Source organism: Meriones unguiculatus, chromosome 11, assembly GCF_030254825.1.
Source record: "Meriones unguiculatus strain TT.TT164.6M chromosome 11, Bangor_MerUng_6.1, whole genome shotgun sequence".
Taxonomy (NCBI): Eukaryota; Metazoa; Chordata; class Mammalia; order Rodentia; family Muridae; genus Meriones; species Meriones unguiculatus.
The window spans coordinates 60,074,180-60,097,599 of record NC_083359.1 but is presented as its reverse complement, the minus strand read 5'-3'; the positions used below and the strand labels follow the sequence as shown (position 1 = coordinate 60,097,599).

General features: G+C 40.4%; 1 protein-coding gene across 3 annotated transcripts in view; it reads left to right on the top strand.

Annotated features, from left to right (window-relative positions):
* Nek7 (NIMA related kinase 7) overlaps positions 1-23,420 on the top strand; it is a 126,800-nt gene that overhangs the window by 54,210 nt on the left and 49,170 nt on the right. For 2 of the 3 annotated variants that reach the window (XM_060364384.1, XM_021664359.2), the window contains exon 3: positions 14,341-14,481. The exons of the other annotated variant lie outside the window; for it this stretch is intronic. In XM_060364384.1, the coding sequence (XP_060220367.1) occupies positions 14,341-14,481 (141 nt within the window). The remainder of the gene's footprint in view (positions 1-14,340; positions 14,482-23,420) is intronic. 3 annotated transcript variants of the gene reach the window in all.

The window sequence follows — 23,420 nt, the reverse complement described above, 5'->3', positions numbered from 1 at the left end:
ACTCTAGGCTGCCACACAGTCTAAATTTCAAAATCATAGAGACGGTTCTGCATTTCTTTTCACACCGTTCCTTTCGTTTCTGCCTCCTGCTGTTGCTCCTGTGTGGGTGGACCCCTTTCCCTGCTGGAAATAGGCAAGTGTCATCCCAGGCTCTGGCAGCCTCCTGGCGTATGGGGGAAGGGAGGAGGCTTCCCTTTTTCCTCCTTTCTGCCTTCAGACTGATGGTGTGAGACAGTGAAAGAAAGAGTACCTGACAAGAGCTTATAGGCGTTATTGCTTATTAAGTCTTTGAGAAATGTTCCTGCTCTCCGTAGCATTTTAAAAGATGGGGAAGGACAGCCTCAGCTCAGGGTTGACAACCTTCCTTTGTTCTGTTCCACACCATTGGCCTGAATAATGGGGGTGATATGGCAACATATGGTTAGCCCAGTGACTCCCTCACTTTTGTAATGCTAATGGGAATCTGGCTGTAAACAGAGAACTGAAGAAGTCAGCCTTCCTAAGTGTCACACTCCAATTCCGATGGAGGGGTGAGCCGCGTGTATTCTTAGCATGGCTCTCCTTTTCCGTGTTTCTAGGAGCCCGGACAGAGCCTGTTATGTGTGGTCTCATTTTTAGTTTAGTATGAATCCCTGTGTGTTTAAGGTTTAGAATATGAAATTTATATATTTTTTGTTATTATTTTTTCCATTACTACTGCTCTTGTAAAGTTAAGGCAAAATTTTTATTAGCTTTTCTGTTCTTTCTCCCTCGATGGTACGCACTACTGTCTAGAGAGCTGTGAGTGCACATTTGATTAGATTCTCCTGTATTTCATTGCTCAAGCCTCTTGTACAACAGTAGACTTTTCTTTTCCTCCTTTAATTCGGACTGTATAAAAGGTGTGGACCAAAAAAGTAAAATACTACGGGAAGACTAATACTAAACAGTGGAATTTTACATTTTTGTCATAAGGTTTATGACAGTTTGAGACTAGTTTCATTTTTAGTTTTTAACTCAGGAGGGTTATGATACATTTTCTACTTCTTAATTCTAAAGTTAATTATATAACAGCAATCAGAGTACAATTGTAAGACTTTCTAAGAAGATTCATTTTAATACTGATCAGAGGCTTGAGTTCTGGGGTTTCTGCTTTTTTAAAAATTTGAAATATTGCAATATCTAGGCTGTTTTTGAAAGAGAACATATACCAGAACTGCATGTAGAAAACAGCCCGTACTTTTGTAATTTGCAGAGTATGAGGACTAGAGTTGGCTTCTTAACCACATGGGGAGCCAGTCATTCTTTCAAGCTTCCGGCAGTGCCAACTAGAACTTCTAATGTGTGATGTGAGCAGGATCCTGTGGTCAAGTGCACCTTGCTGCTTGTTCAGGGCGTACGTGTTGACTCTGGCAGGACAGTAGCTTCCCCCCCTTCCCCCCGTGGCTCACAGTGTGGGTAAGGGTGTGGTCATAATCACCCCATTGCCTTCTTCTCTCTCTCTGTAGTTTATCTGCTGGAGTTATTTGCTGAGCAGTAAGGCTCATTTTGCTTGCTTTAGTGAATTCATGCTGTGAAGGTGTTTGTCATTTGACATTGAATAGAGCTTACACTTTGGAAAGTCTTCATATAAATTTAGGTGACTACATTACCTCGTAAGCATTCACTACTTGTAGATTTTATGGATGTAGAAACAGGGTGATAAACTGTAACTGCAATTTTAAGGAAAAACAATCTGGCCATAATTGAGTGTCATGGTCTGATCCGTCAGTAAGCCCCAAGGCTTCCCAGAAGTCACATCCTTATTCTGGAAGCTTCCCACTGTCTTCTACAAACTCTCCTGCTTTCTTGCTTTGTCTCTTCCAGTATCAGTCTCCTGACCTCACTCTCAGCTGACACGTCCTGAAAAATCACACTTTTCACAGCTGGACTCTGTGCTCAGGTAGTTTGCCTTTATTATGGGATCATCCTCTACCCTCATCTGCCAAAATTCTCAATAGAGACAGATCCTGCACTATCTTCTACTCAGTTTAGACTAATCTAGAAAGTGATGTTTACAGTCAAGTCTCCATTTCTTTTTCTTAAATTCATTCCATGTAAGCTCCTCTACTTCTTACCCATGAGCTACTCGGGCCTCATCTTACTGATTACATTGGAAAAGAACTGATCATACTCTATTCCTTCCAGCTCTTTCTCTTCTTGACTTCCATATATCTCTTTTTTCTCTTGTCTTACTGGCCTCCCTTTTTGCCCTGTGTCTCTAACCTTCAGAACATTTTAATAATAATGGATCCCCCTAAGGCTTAGTTCTTATAACTCTTCTTTGCCCTTTTGTGTTCCTTCTCTGGGCCCTATTCCATTCTTGAATTTCATGCACGTGGCTCTCAGAGTCATCTCAACCTGGAATGCTGCTTCTCTCAAACTATATGCCCAACAGCCTTCCCAAAATGGAACTGTCCATCAATTCTAAGTATTTGCCTTCTACTTATGCTATCCCTCATCTCTGCATCTCAGTTATTGGCCAGTTCCCCCTTCTTGCGACTGAGGCTAGAACATGCCTGGCTTCTTAGTTTTGTTCTCCTTAGGTTTGATTTATGAGCCACCAATAACCATCCTGGGCGATTTCTTACCTCTCCCATTCCCTCCACCAGGCCAGAGGCCTCTGTTGAATTGGAATAGCTTCCTCAGTGGTCTTTCTGCTGCCTTTCTCTGTCCCCTTCCACCGTTTCCAGCACAGCATTCAGTAACCATTATAAAATTCCAGTCAGTGTTTGTTTAAAACCATTGTGTAATTTCTCATTTGCTCATTCATCTTTTTTAAGTATATACATACATACGTATACATATACACTTAATGTGGTGTGTATGTATACGCGCGCGCGTGTGTGTGTGTGTGTGTGTGTGTGTGTGTGTGTGTGTGTATGTCTGACCTTCTTTAAGAGAAAATTAAATGTTCCTAACCACATAATATACTTTTTTTTGGCATATTTTTCTATGAAAGCTATTGTTTTATCATTGTTAACTTTGCTCATGTTTTTCTTGTTTTAGACTGTAACCTGTGTTACTAGTCTGAAGGAACACATAGTAGCCGTTCAATTAATCTTTTTGAGTGAATACAAACTTGCTTCCAAATCAGCCCATCCTTTTTTCAAATAATAACTTTTAAATAACATTTATACATAATATATAAATATATTCAGAATTTCCTGCATTATCTATGCAGCTTTTCACATTCTCCATTTTTAATATTTTTTTAATGATTATTCCAGAGTATAGTCACTTTACTGTTTCTATTGACTTTTCTGCAGTAAGCATCAAGTTTTTGTTGTTGTCTTGGTGGTTTTGTTTATTGAGACAGGCTTTCTCTCTGTAGCCCTGACTCTCCTGGAGCTCTTTGTAGACCAGGCTGGCCTGGAACTCACTGGGATCCACCTGCCTCTGCCTCCTGAGTGCTGGGATTAAAGGATTAAAGCCATGACACTCAGCTAGGTGGCACACTGTGTTATAGTCCTTGTGACTTTTGTGGTTTGGGTGAGCTCTATATATGGCTTTAAATATCAGTGCCATCTGTTCACCTTTTACTTCTCCAGCACATCTCCAGCATTGTCAGCTATGGACTCTGACTCAGCCATATCATGAAATCTACATGTTTTCTTTCCTCTCCAGTGTAAGGTGGTTGTCAAGAATATGTGCTCACCAATGGGACCTAGTGAGCTTTCTTTGCTCCTTACGTTTTATGTTCCTGTGAAATTATGATATTCTGCTAGAGGCCCTAGGGGAAAATTATAGTGAAGAAAGTAGATAGCTTAGAAGACAGCAAAGATCATTCTGAGAAAAGTAGTGTGCTTGTTACACACAGACACATGCGCATACGTATTTAGATAGTCCTTGTCTTGTCTTCTTGTCTCTGAAACTCCACCCTCGTATTAGGGATTGAATCAAGGGCCTTGCACATGCTAGGCAAACACGGCATTACAGTGTTACAGGTCCAGCCCTTTATGAATTTTTTATTCAGAGACAGGCATTCACTAACCAGCCCAGGCTGGCCTTCACCTCACTCTACAGAGCAGGCATGCCTTGAATTTAAAAAATCTCCTGCCTCGGCCTGCCACATAGCTGGAATCACAAGCTTGGTAAGGCCTGGCTTGTTTTCGTTTATATATCATATTTTATATTAATGAATGATAAATGATAGGTAATCAACAAATGCTTGCTTGGTAGATAATTAGCTGTAATGAAAAGCTTCAGTTTAACCTCTTAGTTCAATATGAATATGGATCAACATGTTACACTATGTAGGTTTCGGTTCCTTAGAGTAATTTTATTCAGCTATACAATACTAAGAAGGCTATCAAATCAGAAATAATTTCAACATATTTAAAATGTGATTGAGCTTTCTTCGATTTTAGATTGAGAACTCGTGTTTTCATACTTAAAAGTGAGCATTCCTTATATTTCAAAGGACATGCTTTTTGAAATTTGGAGAGAGGTTGAAATTCTTTCTCTGCTCTCTTGGAGTTTGAAGTCATTTAGAGTGATGCGGATTAGGATAAGGGCGGTGGTTATCAGACTGGCTTTCTAGCTGAGTGCAAACTGAGTCCAGAAGCATACTTGTAGGAATCACAGCAATGAAATCTCGGTAGTTTTTAGAGTAACTTTGATAATTGAAAATAGCCCAGAATTCTTTAGAGCTACATATTTATTTTATTAATAAAGTTATTTTTTTTTTCAAAAAAAAAAAAGATACAGTTTTAGTTAAGACTTATGATTTTCATGCGGTTTACTATTTAGCTCTTGTTGCAGTGCTCAAGTCCAATTTTCAGATCTCGCTTCAGTAGTTGAAGCTTTTCTAGAATAAGACTAATTCCCCTGTGGTAGAAATTCCAAAGAATGACATTTAATGTGTAAATTGTCTTGTTAGAAGTTGGTAGCCTGGGACATGGTGATGCATGTGTATATAATCACAAGAGGCCACAGCAGGAGTATTGGGAGGTCCAGGTCAGCTTGAGCTACATGTGAATTTAGAGAGTCGGAGAGAAGGATCTCCTTTCAAAAGTCATTGATATAAGGTCCTGGGGTTGGTCTGTCTGCATTTCTCCCAGATATGAGTAGTCTGAATTTGTGTTTAGAAACTGGAAGAAAACAGAGACTTTTCACTGCTGGTGTGTAGTGTAAGCTCTGATGTAAACTTGGCTGGAATTAAGTTTTGGTTCTTTCACCTTGTATAGAGGGTAACATACTATCTAGCATCCTCAGTTTTCTTGTCTTTATTGACTAGAAATAGAATAGATTTTAACTCATAACTTAACATGCAGCTTTCTTTTTGTTTAGCCACAGCTGACCTTTGTTAAATGTTAGCATTGATGATGACGACAGTGACAGCATGCTGTCAGTAATTGTCTTCTTGGGGCTGGAGAGGTGGCTCTAAGACTACTTGCCGCTCTTGCAGAGGACCCACTTCAGTTCTCAGCACCCACCTGGTGGCCCACAGTGAACTGTAGTGCCAGTCCCAGGAAATCCAGGGCCCTCTTTTTGGCCTGCAAGGGCACCAGACACTCACACAGTGTGCATTACATGCCCGCAGGCAGAACACTCATACCTATAACATAAATAAAAATACTTCTTTAACAAATTTGTCCTTTCGTTTGGTTTGCTGAGACCATGTCTCACATATCTCAGGCTATCCGAAACTTGCTATGTAGCTGAGGCTGATCGTCTTGCTCCCAGAGTCCATGTGACTGTCCACATGCTGGAATTACAGGCATGTGCTACCACACATGATGCCAGCAACTGTCTTGGCCCACATACTTCTGTCGTTTTTTGTTTGTTTGTTTGTTTTTTTGTTTTTTTTTTACTGTATCAAACATTTCCCTGTATTACATTTTTATTATCTATCTTCTTTCTCAATGGTTTCTCACTTAGCCTAGCTTATCTCAGTAAATGAGATTACTGTCCATATTATGCTCACGCAGGAAGTCTGCTATCTCAGGGCTTCTCTGCTTTTTGGTCCTCTTCTGCACTGGCTTGTTTGCTCCTGATTCCACCTTCTCTTCATGCCGCTGTCACTTCTGCACCTACTCTATGCCTTTCTGCCCATGCTCCACTCATGCCCCTTCCCAGGTCCTTTTCCACTCAGCATCCTGAGGTATCTACACAGTGTGTCCCAGGACACAGCATAGTGCTCCCGTGATTAAAGCCCAGGTCCTCCATTCTTGTCAGACAGAACTCAAAGGGATTTCATCAGTGCTCATCTCTTTAACCTTGTCTCTTCAGTCCCCCGCCTAAGCTTACTGCAGCCCTGGCATACTGTGCTCTTTCTTGAATACAGCGAGTATACTCTTTTTGGTTTGTTTTGTTTCCCAGAGGCTCAAACCATGGTCCGTGCGCGTGCTAAGCCAATACTCTGATCCTGAATTCTACCTCTAGAGCCCTTTTGTCTTTTAATCACAATATAAATGTTCTATGCTCAGGGGGGTCTTCCCTCCATTGTGTAATCTAAAGTAACCACGAATCATCCTCAACCACGCGATCCTAGGTTATTTCCCTGCATAATATGCAAATATACAGAATTAATATCAAATGTTGCCATGCATATGTTGCCTTTTTATTGCCATAATATTACATGGTTCTGTATTATTTAACAGGCCACATTAATATATGTGGGATAAATGAGCAGTCTTAAAGACAATCTGTTTTGCTCTGAATTTGCTTATATTGCAGGTTTTTCTTCTATGTTGTGTTTTATCAGCTGTAGCTGGTAAAGTGGGGGAGACGGGGTGACTTTGGCTTTACTCATCCTGCTCACGATAACTTGAGAGGCGTAGTGTTCTCATTCACTCATCTGGATGTAGTGGTTATTACAGTGGGTAATATAACTAATGGTGGTCATGTGATACAAATGCCAGGTCTCATGCTATTAAATTGCATTTCACATGTATGTGCTACTCATTTTCCTGTTTTGTGGTGAAATTCCTCCTTTAAATTACAAAATTTACAAAATTACAAAATGCCAGTACTAAGTGAGTACTGGCATATTTAAAAAAAAAAAAGTGATGGTAAGTTTCTTATGGGTTGCTTTTGAAATAAACTTTAGGGAGATACTTTTTCAACTGAGAAGAAACACAGATAGTTAGCGTTGATGGTATGTGTGACATTTTGTTTTCCTCTTCTGGTTTCTAGTGAGGTCTGTAGGAAATAATATGTAGTAGAGTCATGTTAGATGCATCAGAAGCAGTGTTCGGACTTGTGTGGCTTGAAGGTGAAAAGCGTACTTTAAAAACATTAGAGAGAGCAGCGTAGCCATCACTGCAAAGTAAAATGGATGGACTTTCAGTATTCTGCTGGTTTTCAGTTAAGAGATACTCAATAGCATTAATATAAAATATACACCAATTCACTGCTTTAAGCAAGTCGTAAAGTGAAAATCAATAAGAAGAGTTTTCAGTAATAATAAAACCTTATTAATGGTGTTAAGTATTGTAATTAGTACTGGCTTGTATGGCAGATCATTGCTAATACCTCAAGGACTATCAGGACATAATTTTCTCTCTGGGGAGTTTATTGAGTCCAGGCTGTGGCTCTTCTAATTTCTCCATGGAGAATTATCATTATAATGTTTCCTTGAATCATCTATTGCTCAGTACATGTCCTTGCCTTCAAATTTTAAAGCAAATTAGAGAAATTAATTTAATCCTAGGAAATTATTAATTATTTATATAAGAGCCAGTGTCTTACAGAATACATTTTATTTTAGAAATGAAAAGTATTCATGTGAAGGAAACACAGCTTAGAGGAGAACACCATAATTACTGTAGTTAACAAGATTATTAAATGAGGACTTCAGATCAGTGAGACGTGCCTCAACAAGAGCACAGGATAGTTAACATAATAAAAGCTTCGTTCACTCAAGAGGTTTATCTCTTAGTTGCTGTATATGATTCTTAATATGAGTTTCTGAGATCTAAGAATTCCTTCAAAAGGTAGCCTCTGAGTAAACACACACGCCCAAACACATTCTCTCACACACTCATACAGGCACTCACACAGAGAGAGACTAAAAAGTAGTAATTTACAATAAACTGGTACTTTTAAGTGCTTTCAAAAAGCGGGTTTTGTTTTGCCTATTGAGTAGAGAGTTATGGATGTTGTTTAGAAATAAACCAGTATTGAAAAGCACCTTATATAGACATGTATTTATTACTCATGTTAGTTGTATTTTAGAGCTTCTTCCAAAAATGAATGTTTGAAAACACTACCCGGGACATGAAGTCTTTATTGTTTTAGAAGCCCTGTGCACTGAACTTGTGACATCTCTGTGTCGTTTGTCATGGAGAGCATGCAGTGTTTGTTCTACACTGTTTATGGGCCATGATCAGCATTCTGTTGTTGAGCTTGTGATTTCTGTTGTGAGCATATTCCAACCATATAACCTAAATGCCACCAAAGACTTCACAAATTTCATACATTTTTTTAATGTGTTAAAAGTTTCATAACAGCAAATGTTAGAAGGATTTTGGGGAGAGCGACTACAGTGCCGCGTGCTGCGTTGCCACTCACATAGTGTAGACTTGTCTCTAAGGGGCTTGGCTGTTTTCATTTACCAATCATAGTAAAGCACACGGCAATGAAAATCCCAGTTGTAAGACCCAGCACAGAACTGGGAGGTGCTTGGTTGGACACTGCTTGAGTATGTCATTGGCGTGTGTGGAGCACAGGAACACATTGGCTCCACTTGTGGCCTAGAGAAAGACGGACAGAACATAAGGTCTGGGTGGAGACCGAGGATGCTGTTTGGCAGCTGAGGTGCTCAAGGAGGATCTGTGAACACAGCCTCCCCACTGCTCACGTCGGGGAGGGGGATGCTTGCTTCTGTACCAGGTGCTTCCTGTTCATTCCTCACCCACATACAGTTCATTTTCTTGCCTGTTTCTCAAGAAATAGAAAACAGATCCAGTGGCTTACTTGTCTAGTTTCTTTTCTGGCGCAATGATAAAATACTCTGACAAAAGCACCTTAAAGGGCAGCGGGATTGTTTAGTTCACAGTTCCAGGTTACAGCCCATTATGGCAGGAACTTGAAGGAGATAGTCACAGGCATCCACAGTCAAGAAACAGGTTCTTTTGTTGATCTGCTATCTGACTTTTCATTCATTCCAGGGCCTGGCCCATGAAATGGTCCTGGCCACATTCACAGTGGGACTTCCTGCCTCAGTTAACCCAATTAAGATAAGCCGGATATGCCCCTATTGACATGCTGAAGCACAGCATAGTCTAGACATACTGAGATGCTCTTTCCAGATGATTCCAGATCCCGTGTGTTAACAATTGATATGAATACGGGCCCAGTTCAGAATGAAACTGGAAGCTAGGGTTTGACTTAGGCCCTGCTGACCAACCCTAGAATCTTTCTATGAAAACATAGTGGACTCTTGTGGTTAGCCAGGCTTTCCAGAAAGCTTGATTTGAAGTATAGTGTTCAGAGTTTCTCCATCACCCCAAGAAGGACCACAAGTTATTACTGAAGTTTTTATCAATAGATGGGATGAAGGGAAATTTCTTGAATTCACCTGTTGGCAGGCTGTGAAAGGCAGAGGTTTGCAGGTCTGGAATTCTTTTCCATTCCACAGCCATGCTGTCTCTGCTAGGCAGTAATCAGAACCTGTCTTAAATAAGTGTCCAGTGTGCTTGATGCTTTACGTTCACTCGGAATTTTTCAGTACATTCGTTTAGTAAACATGTTTCTTCTTCCCGGCCTCTAGTTATGAAGTAAGAACTTGGTCTTAGTGTTTGCTTTGGAAAAGTCAGTGCAGGGTAGGAGAACCACACATGTGCAAACAAACACTCAGAAGTCAGCGTGATTTAGAACAGGGGTTCTCAACCTTCCTAATGCTGCAGCCTTTTAATACAGCTAGCTCCATGTGTTGTTACCCCACCAGAAATTTATTTTGTTGCTATTTCAAAACTGTTCTTTGCTAGTTATGAATTGTAATGTAAATATCTGATAGGCAGACTATCTGCTAGATAGCTCCCAGAGGGCAGCAGCCCACAGGTTGAGAACCACTGATCTGGACCCTAGCACAGGGCCAGAGTTCTCAGGACTCTATGGAACTGGGTGCCTTGATGTCAGGATGACTGGCTGCCTCAGCTGCTTTGAAGACACTGAAGCAGGATCCAGGAAATAAAAAGCTGCTTCAGAGCTCAAGGTGGTAAGCTTACAGGGGCTAAGGGTGGAATTAAGTTGCAGAGACAGCTGTGGTTTGCCACACGTGAAGAAGTGATTCAGAACGTATGGGAACAGGCAGGCGCAGCGCACCGGGAGGCCAGAGTTTATGGTGCAGATGGTGGGTAGGGCCAGGACGCACAGGTGACCGTAAGAGGGCTCGCCCATGTAAGGTATCCTGAAGTTCTTAGTGACAGAAACAAGGTCTTTACTCTGATGAAACTTGAAGATCTTTGAAGTGGATGCCTCTCAGATGCCATTTTGTGTGACTTAGAAGAAAGTGAGAGTTCATTTTCACTAGAGCAGCAAATTCAGTGTAAGTGATTTCACCTGGCTTCTGATGCATACTGGTTTTAATCTCATTGTTACTCCTAATACAGCTTAACATGCACATATATACATTATATTACATTAATTAATATATATATATATACATTATATTATCTATTAACTTAGGCTGTTGAGACAGGCAGTTATACACCATTCAAGAAGCAGATGATAACTCCTAAAAATAGTTCTTTAGTGGGACTGATTTTATACCATTTTAAAGCAGGAATAGGATTTGATCGACAGTGGCATCTGACTCATCCAAATGAAGCATGGCACTGAACACAGTGTCATGTGATCATACCAGAGAGTAGTGCTGACCTGTCTGATGGTCTCCTAAAGGAGACCTCATCTCACACAAGCTTATTTCTATACAAATTACAGTGAGGTAGCGAGACCCAAGGGTAGTTGGAGATGTGCAGCTATGTTCCTTCTCATGTCAGAGCTCCACATCTTCACTCCATGACAGGACATGGGAGCAGATGAGACAGGCTGTCACTCACCCACACTGCCCTTTGAAGAAAGGCCATGGGGGGAGAAAGGTGCCGCAAATGGGCTGTGAAGTTTACATACACTGCCCACTGTTAAACAGATTACGTCTAATGAAGTGTCTAATGCTCAGGCCATATCAACCTAATCCTTGGTGGCAGTTCATCCCTCAACTGCCAAAAAACACCGCCCTCTGGCCCTCTCTTGCCACTCTGGCCGCCAAGCACAGGGAGGTGCCCAGTCTTAATAAACCAAGACAGTGTGTGATCTGACATGCAAATGTAGGTCATTGCATATGTAAATGTGTGATTACAAACCTGCATGCCAAAACACATTAGTGAGACTTTGCTCTCAGCATGTGGTTGTCACAGCGCCTTAGCAATTCATGCTAATATTTGTCAAGTTATTGTGCAGAAGGAAGATAGGATTGCCAGTCAGATTTAAAGTATATGGATCTGATGACGATGTCCCTGGTAATGAAGCTGTATTTTGCGGCTGAGATTGACAAGATTTTGTCAAGACAAGGAATGGTTTCATATGAAAAGAAGGGGAAATTGCATTTCTTGGGTGCTGCAGATTGTGTTTGTGAATGCATGCCCGTGGTGTGTGTGTGTATGTGTGCAGATGCTCACGTGCATGTGAACAGACATGCACATACATGCACTAATATGTTTGGAACTTTCACTTCATTAGAGGGTGCACTACTGAGACCCTACTACAATGTCATATTTACTTTAAGTTAGCTAATGGAGCAAGTATCCCAGGCTGTGAAAGTCTTGTAAGAGTGTCCTCATCAATAATTAAAAAGTTATATCAGGAAAAACATCACAATTAAAAATTCCACTTTTAATGAGGCTTTTTGAAAGATTAGTTTAAAATGTTGCTGTCCATTGAACGTGTCTGAAAGTGATACTTACGTGTTTCCATTGTTAAATATGTGCCATTTTGTCTTAGTTGACATTGTAAATTCGGGGATTATTACAAAAAAAAATTCTTTCAAACAAGCAGCCTGACAGTTTTCTAACCTTGATTGTGTGTGCGTGTGTTTTCTGATAGTAGACTCTTAAAGTTTTATTTTTAACAATCTCAATAAACTTGAAGTTGGACGTACCTTGCCTTACTCTGTGGCGTTGCATAGTGTGGTGTCTCACTGTAGGGGAGTTTCCTGGAGCCCACGGCAGCTTAGCATGAGCTGTGTGTTTGGGAGTAAGGTAGTGCAGGTTTGTTTTGATAGCTGTAATTGGTGGGAACTATCCATAATATAATTAAAAGAATTTGTATAACTCTAAGAACTTTCAGATGTTGTATAAACCCCCAAAGTCTAGGGACTGTTAGGCAGCAAGCACAGTGGAGTGTTATTGTTGTAGTAGATATTACTAATATTTTAGTAGCACAACAATTACCCTACGGTTTTGATAAAATGAATTTGTGACTTTTATGTCCTTATGTTATATATTTCAAAAGAAGAATATTTTATTTAAGATATTTTGTTACATTTGCAATTTATTTTTTATGTATCTGAGTGTTCTTGTTGTGGTGCTCACGGGGAGGTCAGAGGACAACTTGAGGACATCAGTTCTTTTCTTCCACCATATGGTTCCCTGGGATCAAACCCAGTTAGGCTCTGTGGCAAGTGCCCTATGTAATAAGCCATCTCATCAGCCCAAAAATGCTTATTTAAAAATAAGTAGAGTTGAGTTTTCAGTAAAAGCAATGTACAGTTATCAAATTTTTCCCCATCCCGTTTTGAAAAAGAGTGCATTAAAGTCATGGAATTCCACAGCAGAATTTTACATTTTCCTTCAGTATAATAAATGAGATGCAATTAGCAAGATAAAGTGTAAAAGGCTAGGAGTTAATATACTGTTCATATATCAAAAGAGACTCTTGATTAAGTCTAGGACATGGCATTATCAGCCTTACCCAAAGTTCATTTGAAGGCCTGAGAGTTCAAGTTGGATGTAATTTGTTTATGAACGGGTGCCATCTTTGGATGCATTAATAAGTCTTTAATGTTCAGTTCACTAGAGGGTTACTAGGCAAGCCCTTTGGAATGCTGTGTTTACAAGACCTTAGCTCATGGTTACAGCAAGTACTAAGGCTGGGAGGAGGGTGGAAGCTTGTACTTAACAGTAATTTAAGAATCTTATATAAACACCAAAAATATTATGAAGCTCTCCCACCCCCGAAAAGGGCATAGGATTGCTAAACAGGCCATTTTATTGTGTCATACACAGGGAGAGTTACTAACATAAGGAGCATGAGGAGTATTCCATGGCTCCGGGTAATAGCCCTGACAAATGACAGCACCTGAAGGTGGTGGGTGTCCCGAGAATGCTTAGTTTTGTTTTTACTAATTGCCCAAATGACTAACAGAGTCCATGAATTAGTTGTATTAGTATCATTGTAGAGCAACAACAAAATGACGGTAATGGTTAAAATTTGTAAGTCAAGTTTTTCTTAGGCCTCGCCAGTGTACACCTCCTCAGTACCGTGATTGCTTCACTCATGGCCCAGTGTGGCCCGTTTCTATGTGTCTTGGCAAGCTGCTTGAAAACAGAAACCATTTCTGATCATTCTGGGTTTTTGGCTGATTAACAGTACTAGAAAAAAATGTTAGTTAAGAAGAATTATTTTACCTGTAACCAAGAAGTAATTAATGGCTGCTAGGAGAGGGAAGTCTTTTTTTCGTCAGTGGAACAAGTGACACTAGGTATAACAGCCACTCTTCTGGACAGCCCCCATGCTCAGGAGTAGTTGACCAACAAAAAATGGACTCTATGGTTATTTTGTGTGTGCCTTTTGTTGTTGTTATAGTTTGGTGGTGGTGTTGTCTTTGGGGGGTTTGTTTTTTTTTTCTTTTTTGTTGGTTTTTATGAGAGTGAGAAACTGAGAAACATCAAGTTGGGTGAATGATGTAGGGAGAATTTTATAAGGACTGGAGGGAAGGGGGAAGAATATGGTCAAAATATATTGTATAAAAAATGTAAAAAGAATTTCCAATTAAAAAGAATGAAGTAACGTGGGTGTGATAGTGCACACGTGTAATCCTCTGCCTCCCCAGTGCTGGGATTAAAGTGCCACAATGCCTAGGCTGAGTTCCTATTTTATTACCTGCTCCCCTTGACCCGCAACTGTTAGAATGTCCGTTCCTCCAGGACTGAAGTTGTATCTTCAGTTTCCCGCTGTATTCTCAGGAACTCAAGTATTGTTGGCATGAGATGTTTGCAAGTTTACTGTAGGTAGGATATACTTCATTTACTTAAGTCACCTGTTTGGTTTATATTGTGTGATTGAAAATATTTTTTATGCTATTTTTAATCGCAGAAGGCTTTACGACCAGATATGGGCTATAATACCCTAGCCAACTTCCGGATAGAAAAGAAAATTGGTCGTGGACAATTTAGTGAAGTTTATAGAGCGTCCTGTCTCTTGGATGGAGTACCGGTAGCTTTAAAAAAAGTGCAGGTAAGAAGTTTTACTGTATAAATCAATGTGCAATTACATTGTCTAAAAACTAAATGGGGAAAACAATTTCTGGAATGGTTTGGGTCATAGAGTTAGAGTGTGAACATTGTATTTTAAAAGCTTATTTTAATTAACATTGTATTTTAAAAGCAATACAGGTTAGAAATTAAGTTTTTCCATACCATCTTTGCACAAGGCCCTTGCTAAATCTGTCTTGTTCTCATTTTATTACATATGCCTCCAATACACAGAAATTAGTGTTTAGGCTTAACACTACTTTCAGGCTTTAAAATGTTGTTGACAACTATTTCTCTCCATCACCAACAATGACTGGAGGTGATGGCAGATCTTAAGAAGTAAAGCTGAGTTATTACTAACTAGACATTGAAATAGAATGTCTCAGCCGAAGCTCTGCATCTATTTGGTATCAAAAGAAGCAATGGTTTATAAGATTTATTGCCTGAAGTCAATGAATGGCAGTCCAGTCACATTCGAAATGATGGTGGATCTTATTTACTTTGGGGAAGTGACATAGAGGAAATGAGAGGACTAACCTGTGATTTAAAGTCTCCATGCTGTTTTAGTGGTGTAGTGTCAGTTTTGTTGGCTGGTTTTTTTCCTTTTCAAACTTGCTGATCTTTTTTTAGCTTCTCTTCTTATCCTGCTGCTAACCCTAGTGTTTCAGCCCCACTCAACATGGATAGTCACGAGACACTCCCACTTCCCAAAGCCTTGCCATGTTTCATTTGCTCAGGCCATCTTCAGCCTGGAAAGCACTTCCCCTTTTGCTTTGAAGTATGAATGGCACTGCACAGGTCCACATGCCTTCTGAGGGAATGAGTTGTCAGCTCTTTTCATCTACATCCCATTTTGCCGTGTCACTCTCTCTGAGACCCCATCTCCATAGAAACGTCTGAAACCTAAATAACTTATTTCTTTATTTACTTTCCATGTTATCCATATGTTTGCCATAGTCATTCCATTTCATTCATATTTTAAAAATGAAATTTAGGGTTGGGCATAGATAGCTCATTGAGGAGAGTGCCTACCTATCAAGTGTGAGCCAGTATGTTTGATTTCCTGGCACTTCAAAAAAATCATATTTTAAATGAAAGAACCATGTGACATATGTTTAGATTATTACCAACAATAGCAATGTCCTTATACTCAATAGTCAGCTTAAGAAGTAAACATTAAAATATTTCTCATTTGTGCCTTTTATTCATTCCTCAAAGGTATCCATATTATAAATTTAGTGGCTGTTGAGGTTGCTTACCATTACTTGCTGGTCAGACAACACTTGCATGATATTGTTCTGTGTTTTTTACTAGTATGCTCATGCAAGGAATTTTTATTTTTTCCTTTGGGCCTAAAAGTAGAAAAGGTGGTCTGTAGAGCATTCTTGTGTACCACAAGTTAATGCTGGGTTGTTTCCCAAAGTTGGACTAGTTTATTTTTTTTCTTGGCAGCACGAGGCTGAAGCCAGAGGGTGGGTTTGAGTATGAGGCCAGCCTGGATTATATAAAGGGAGCAATATAGAATACAGATGTCAGTGTTTAGGAAACACATGACTCTGGGGAAAATTATGCCTCTACTCAAGCCTCTTTAATTCATATTAAAACTCTATTAAACTTCCACTGTATGTCTGATTACCAGGGGCAGGGCATGCTTAAAACAGTTGTGTGTTAAACCTAGTGGCATGGACTCCTGTTAAATAAGACTTTACAGAATAAAGATGTCAGTTTCAGCTGTTGGGAGTTTAAGCCAGGCTATAATTGGGAGAGGTTGAAACCAGGAAGAGGAATTTGAGAAGTAGACAAGTAAGGATTCTCTACAGATCCTTAGGTGGGGTCATCTTGATTTCACTGTTCTCAAAATGCAGTTACAAATTCCTCCCTCAGAACCTCATGTAGACTTCACCATTTGCCAAAGGCAGTGGAGGCCAAGGGATAAAATTCAGGGTATTTCTTGGCTCACTTCTTGTTTTCCACTGACAGTAAAGTATGGAAAAGGAACAGGGCCCTAGCTCTCTCCTGTGGCTAGTTTTTAACTACAGATCCTTGTTATTAGAAATAGGAAGAAAGAAGGGGCGGGTCTACTCCAGAGATTAATAGCATCTTAGATTCTCAGGTAGCACCTGACTGTCTCCTTACCCATGCTTTTGCTCTTTGTAGTTTGGGAGGCTGAGGATGAGTGAGTTAGCGTGTGCGGTTGCACTTCTGTTCAGCTTCTAATGTCCTCTCTGATTCTGGCTGCCCCAATTTGCACTGTATGCCTCAGAGGCTGTGGGAACGTACCAGTTTGCTTTTGTATTTTGTCTTCTGTAAGTGTTGATTCTGTGGTCTCTCCCAGTTTAAACATGACTTGTTGCAGAAGAGACGAATGATGTGATAAAGCTAAGCCTAGCTTATTTGTTTAGGGGATAGTGTTTTAAGAGGAGGAATGTATTTGCACCTCAGACGTGTTCTTGATTTCTGTGATGCATGGTGTTGAACAAGGAAAACCACTGTTCTTCATTTTAGAAGAGTAGCAATCTGCTCTTCTTACAATGAAAAAGTGTTGCTTAACCAGGTGGTGTTCTGCTGTAAAGACTTCCAAACAAATATTCAAAATAATCCTGAAGAACCAAATCCTGGATTTTAAGGCTATATCACTAGTCTAAGAATTGTATTACTATTCGCAACTTTGTGAAGATCCTTGCAGAATTATTTGGCTGTGTGATGCCTATTACTTCTGTAATTTTCTTGTTTGCAACTCTGTAATGGAACATTGATAACTTTGCCATCTGACCGCTGAGCTTATCCTTCAGAGTCCTTAAGGACCCTGTCTCATACTGTGCAGTTCCCTTACACTGGGCCTTTAAGAGCCAATGTGCTAGGTCCCAGCCACTTCCCTATAGCTCTGCCTGTACCTGTAAGTGGAACCAGTGTCTGTACTGAGCTCATTGCTTTCCGGAAATTATATATTAAACAACAACAACAAATCTGAAAGCCTAAAGCACTTGAGAACAGAAAGCAATCCTTTAAAATCCTGTGACCATTCCATTATGGTTTATTTGCAAGTATTACTGGTAATGTAAACAAAATAAAAGCATGAGATTTTTAAGCATTTTGCACATATTAGTTAGAAAATCATATACAGTGTGGTATTGCACACTTAGTCCTAGCAGACGTTGGGCGGATCTCTGAGTTCAAGGACAGCCTGATTTAAAGCCCGAGTTCAGGACAGCCAGGACTACACAGAGAAACACTGCCTCAAAACAGAGAGAGAGAAAAAACAGAGAGAGAGAGAGAGAGAGAGAGAGAGAGAAGAAACAAAGAAAGAAAGAAAACCAGGAATTGCTCACTGATAAGTTAGACCATCCTGAATGGCAAGCCTGCCTGGGGGCAGCAGCTTTCAGTAGTCAGGAAAGAACTGTGGACACACACAGGTGTCTGGGTGCAGCCTGTCATGTTGCAGCTCTATGGAATCCATGAAAAGGAAATGGAACCCTGCCTCTTAACTTCTGTTAATCAGTAGGGTAAGAGAAGAAAGCTGATGAACTAGAGTTGGGAACTGGGTGTTCGAGTAGTTTCCAGCATTAGGGCAGAGCCCAGGTACACTGTGCTCAGTGCCTCCCACCCACAAAGGTAATACTCTGTAGAAAGCCTTTGTAGACAGATTAGGGCTCTTCTTTTTTTCTCCTGTCCAGTATAGATTGTGGGTTCTGGCTGGCCATTGCGTAACTTGAATAGAGGGATGGAAGCCGTCTTCCGACATTATGCTTAATTGGGACAAAGCATGGGGAACACTAAGGCGCATGTACGTTTGCGTGATGAAAAAGGAAGGAGGCTGCTCAGTGTAGGGACAAGCTGTTTGCGTGATGAAAAAGGAAGGAGGCTGCTCAGTGTAGGGACAAGCCGTTTGCGTGATGAAAAAGGAAGGAGGCTGTTCAGTGTAGGGACAAGCTGTTTGCGTGATGAAAAAGGAAGGAGGCTGCTCAGTGTAGGGACAAGCCGTTTGCGTGATGAAAAAGGAAGGAGGCTGCTCAGTGTAGGGACAAGCCGTTTGCGTGATGAAAAAGGAAGGAGGCTGCTCAGTGTAGGGACAAGCCGTTTGCGTGATGAAAAAGGAAGGAGGCTGCTCAGTGTAGGGACAAGCCGTTTGCGTGATGAAAAAGGAAGGAGGCTGCTCAGTGTAGGGACAAGCCGTTTGCGTGATGAAAAAGGAAGGAGGCTGCTCAGTGTAGGGACAAGCCGTTTGCGTGATGAAAAAGGAAGGAGGCTGCTCAGTGTAGGGACAAGCCGCTCCATTCATTTATTCGGGTCCTTTAGACTAGCAGGGCCAGGGTACGATTTGCACAGGCGAGGTTAAAAGTGAGATATTTCTGGGCACAGGGTCTTTTCTGAGACTGACACTCAACCAAGGACCAGTATGGATATAACCTAGAACCTCCACTCAGATGTAGCCTGTGGTAGCTCAGGAACCAATTGGTTTCCCAAAGTGAGGGGAACAGGGACTATTTCTAACAGGAACTCAATGACTGTGTATATATTATATTTAATATGTGTGTATGTATCCTTGCTACATTTTATGATATTTCATACTAGTTTATTGCTTTTCTAGAGTTGTTTTCAGAGATGTTTCTGTTAAGTTACATGAATGATCCTTTATGAAAGTAAACTGATGTTAACTTTTGAGTTTTGTAAGTTATGAGTAGTTTCGATAAAATTGGAATGTGACAGAGAGACTTTTTTAAACGATTCAGTGAATGCCAAGACCTTATCAGCCACAATCACAACTAATAACTTTGGTTCTCACCAAGAATAAAATAAGCCTTGAATCCCAAAGAAACTTTGGACTGAAAATAAATGCCTTCTGAAACCTTTCTTGTACATGTGTGTTATGTAAAATGTCTTTTTTTTTTCTCTTATTAAAATGCATCATGTCTTTTTCTATTTTCTGTTTTTCCTTGCTCATTAAAACACCAGGCGGCTTTGAATCTGTTCTGGGAATGACTTATTCCAAAGACTCAGCCTTTACTTTTGTCTTGACATGTTGACTAAAGAAAGATAAGATACATGTTTCCAGTTAACTGTATTTGTCAATATATTTGGTTCAGAAAGTGTTGTCACACTAAATGTGCAGGGAGTAGTTTTCCCCAAGGCTTAAAGAGAAGTTTTGATATTGTTAAAAAGTTAGTTAAAAATAAAACCCAGGGGCTGGACAGATGGCTCAGTGGTAAAGAGCACTAATTGTTCTTCCAGAGGACCTGGATTTAATTCCCAGCACCCACACAGCAGCTCACAACTGCCTGTAATTCCCAAGATCTGACACCCACAGACATACATACTTGCAAAACACCAATGCACATAAAATAAAAATAAATAAATACTTAAAAATAAATAAATAAGTCTCAATTCTAAATTGGCTGAAACAATTTGAGCTAAATATTTGTGATTTCCAGGTAGCCTTCGTGTGTGTGTGTGTGTGTATGTGTGTGTGTGTGTATGTGTGTGTGCGTGTATGTGGTTTTCTAAAGGTCTGTGCTTCTCACTCTCAGGTGCTTGTTTTTAAAGTATTCTCTAATAAAAGAGGTGTTGTTTATTGAGATTTTTTTCTATGTCTCTGGGTTGTGGGTTTTCATTTTTTTAATCATGAAGGCCATCATTCTCCTTTCTCTTCATCTTGGGCAGTTTTTCTTTAGGGATTCCATGATTAGCTAACATACTGACTTTTCTGAAAAGGTTTTGTTATCTCAAGTCTTATGATCAGCAGTCCTGAGAATAGTGTCAACATTCATCACTAACCAAAAATTTCTCATTTCTTCTGGTGCTCATCTGGATATATACAGAAACACAGACACACACACACTCAGATCCATACACATACAAATATGTATAATATTTATATGTTAAAATATATAAATATATAATATGTATATATAAACAAAATATATTTAATATAAATATATAATATGTAAATAAATATGTGTACATAAAAGATGGGACATAATGTATCCGAGACTGGTTTGAAACTATAGTTGAGGATTACCTTGAACTTAACAGTGTATAAGGTTCCTCTCTTCTTCAGTAAGGGTATTGATACATTGATACATTGATACTGGATACATGTTAATAATAGTTTTGTTTTTATCCCTGATTTTGGTGCCTATTTATAGCCGACCTATTTCCTCTCTCTTTCAAACCTCATATAGAGAACAACTTAAGGACTGGCAATAACCTTTCACCCTCAACTCCCCTCTTTTCTCCTCTGCCTTTTGCTCCTCTCAGCTTCTTTAGTTTTAATTTTTATTTTATTTCAGTTTATTTTCTTTACATCCCAGGGATGGCCCCTCGCTCCTCTGCTCCCAATCCCCCCTCCCCTCTTTTCTTCTTCCCCTGTCCCCTTTCTTCACCAGAACAGGGGGCCCCCCTCCCCCATATAAATTCTTCCCAGCACATCAAGTTACATCAGGACTGAGCATATCCTCATCCCCTGAGGCCAGGCCAGGCAACCCTGCCAAAGGGAAGTGATCCAAAAGCAGGCAATAGAGTCTATGTTAGAAACAGCTCCCCATCCTACCTCCCACTTGCCAGGCAACTGACATAGAGACCAAGCTGCCCATAGGCCACATATGTGTAGGGGCCCTCAAGACCCAGCTATATCACTCCTGGGCATATACCCAAAAGATGCTCCACCGTACAACAAGGACACTTGCTCAGCTATGATCATAGCAGCTTTATTTGTAATAGCCAGAAACTGGAAACAACCTAGATGTCCCTCAAACGAACAATGAATAAAGAAACTGTGGCACATTTTTACAATGGAATACTAATCAGCTATTCAAAATAAGGCAATCATAAAATTTGCAGGCAAATGGATAGAGCTAGAAAAGATCATGCTGAGTGAGGTAACCCAGCCCCAGAAAGACACACATGGTATGTGCTCACATATAAGCAGATATTGGATATAGTACAGAATAACTGTATTACAACCTCAACTCCTATTTTACTGTAAAAACTGAGTCACCACAGTAGATGGAAGGGGCCACAGCTTCAATTATTTAATCTAGTAGGTTTATAGATCTTATGTTTATCTTAAATTTTTAATTAATAGCCTCAATTTGGTTTTTACTATGTTTTTAATTGAGGCATAATTGTAAATCTTTATGGCTTACATGAATAATTTGCTATTTGTGTGCTATGGGTGGTGGCTATCAGACCAGATAATTACTGTCACTTTTCTTTGTTGGGAATCTACAAAACCTTTCTTTTAATTCCCCCTTAAAATAAAATAGACAATGAGTTGTTATATGTTAGCTTTTACCCTATGATGTGTGCTCTAAAACATCCAGAACCTACCCCGGTATGTAGTCCTGCCTTGTCACCCATTATCCTCCCAACTCCTCCCTAACCTCCGTGACCACTGCTCTCTCTCTCTCTAATATATATATATGTTTATGTATATAACATACTTTATGTAAGAAAATTGAAACCCTGTGCACCTTTAATATTCAGAAGGATATCTATTATAAGTTGTCTCTTGATAGAAGCTGTAGTTAAGTGCTCCTATCCTAGACTCACTTCTGTGAGTCAGATGTCTTTGATTTCTGACTGGTGGAAGCCTTTAATTTTTCTACTTATAATGTTATCCCTTCCCCACACCAGATTCCTTTCCAGGTTTCTAATCCGGCACTTTGCGCATGGACTTTTAGTTCTTAGTAGTTGGTGAGTGTTAGGAGTCACCGCAGTCCAGTGTGTCCAGGAGTCCAGTCACGGCAGTGTGAGAAGTCACTGGCTGTGCATCTAGCTGAAGGACTCGGGCTTCAGATCTCTGTGATACTTCTTTGACTGCGGTCGTAGAACTGCAAGCCCTGTGCCTCCATCCTTGACGCTGTCCTGCAGCCAGCGTTGCCTGTAGGAGGCTGGGGTAAAGAGGGCAGCATTCACTGGGAGGTGGTCGCTAGTCTCCTCCTAGTTACGGTTCAGATCGCCCTACTCCTTCAAACCACACAACCTCCCTGACTGGGGTAGCAGGACTTCATTCAAGTTTTTGACTAAAAATATCATTCACTTAAAAATAATTGTATGAGTAAGGTTTAGTCAGCTTATAGTACAATAACTAAGATTTGGAGAAAAAATTAATTTTATTCATATATTTATTTATTACAATTTATTAAGTTTTTATCCCTGCTGCTGCCCTCTCCCTTTTCTCCTCCCAGTCCCACCCACTGTCCCTCTTCTCTCCCTGTGCCCTTTCCCTAGTCCCCTGATAGTGGAGGTTCTCCTCCCCTTCTATCTGACACTAGCTTATCAGGTCTCATCAATGCTGGCTGTATTGTCTTCCTCTGTGGCCTAGCAAGGCTGCACCTCCCAGGGGGAGGTGATCAAAGAGGAGGCCACTGAGTTCATGTCAGAAACAGCCCCTGTACCCCTTACTAGGGAACCCACTTGGAGACTGAGCAGCCAGTCAGCTTCCTATGAACAGGGTGTTTAGAGCCTCTCCATGCATGGCTCTTAGTTGGAGTATAGGTTTCTGTAGGCCCCCTGGGCCCAGGTATTTTGGCTCTATTGTTCTCTTTGTGGAGTTACTGTCCCCTCCGTGCCTTTCTATCTCCCCCTTTCTCTGTAAGGATTCTGGCACTCTGCCCAAAGTTTGGCTATGAGTCTCAGTATCTCCAATACCTTGGTTGGTAGAGTAGTTCAGAGGTCCTCTTATGGAAGGCTTCTGTCCTGTTCCTTTTCTTCTCCTACTTCCTATGCTTATCGTGTTTGCCCTTCTGAATGATGATTAAACATCTTCTCTAGTCCTAACTCCAGGGATGATGCATGTTAGAGAGGATGTGGAGAAAGGGGAGCCCTCCTCCATTGCTGGTGGCAATATAACCCTTGAACAACCACTTTGGAAATCAACCTGGTGCTTCCTCAGAAAATTAGGAATAGTGCTACCTCAAGGTC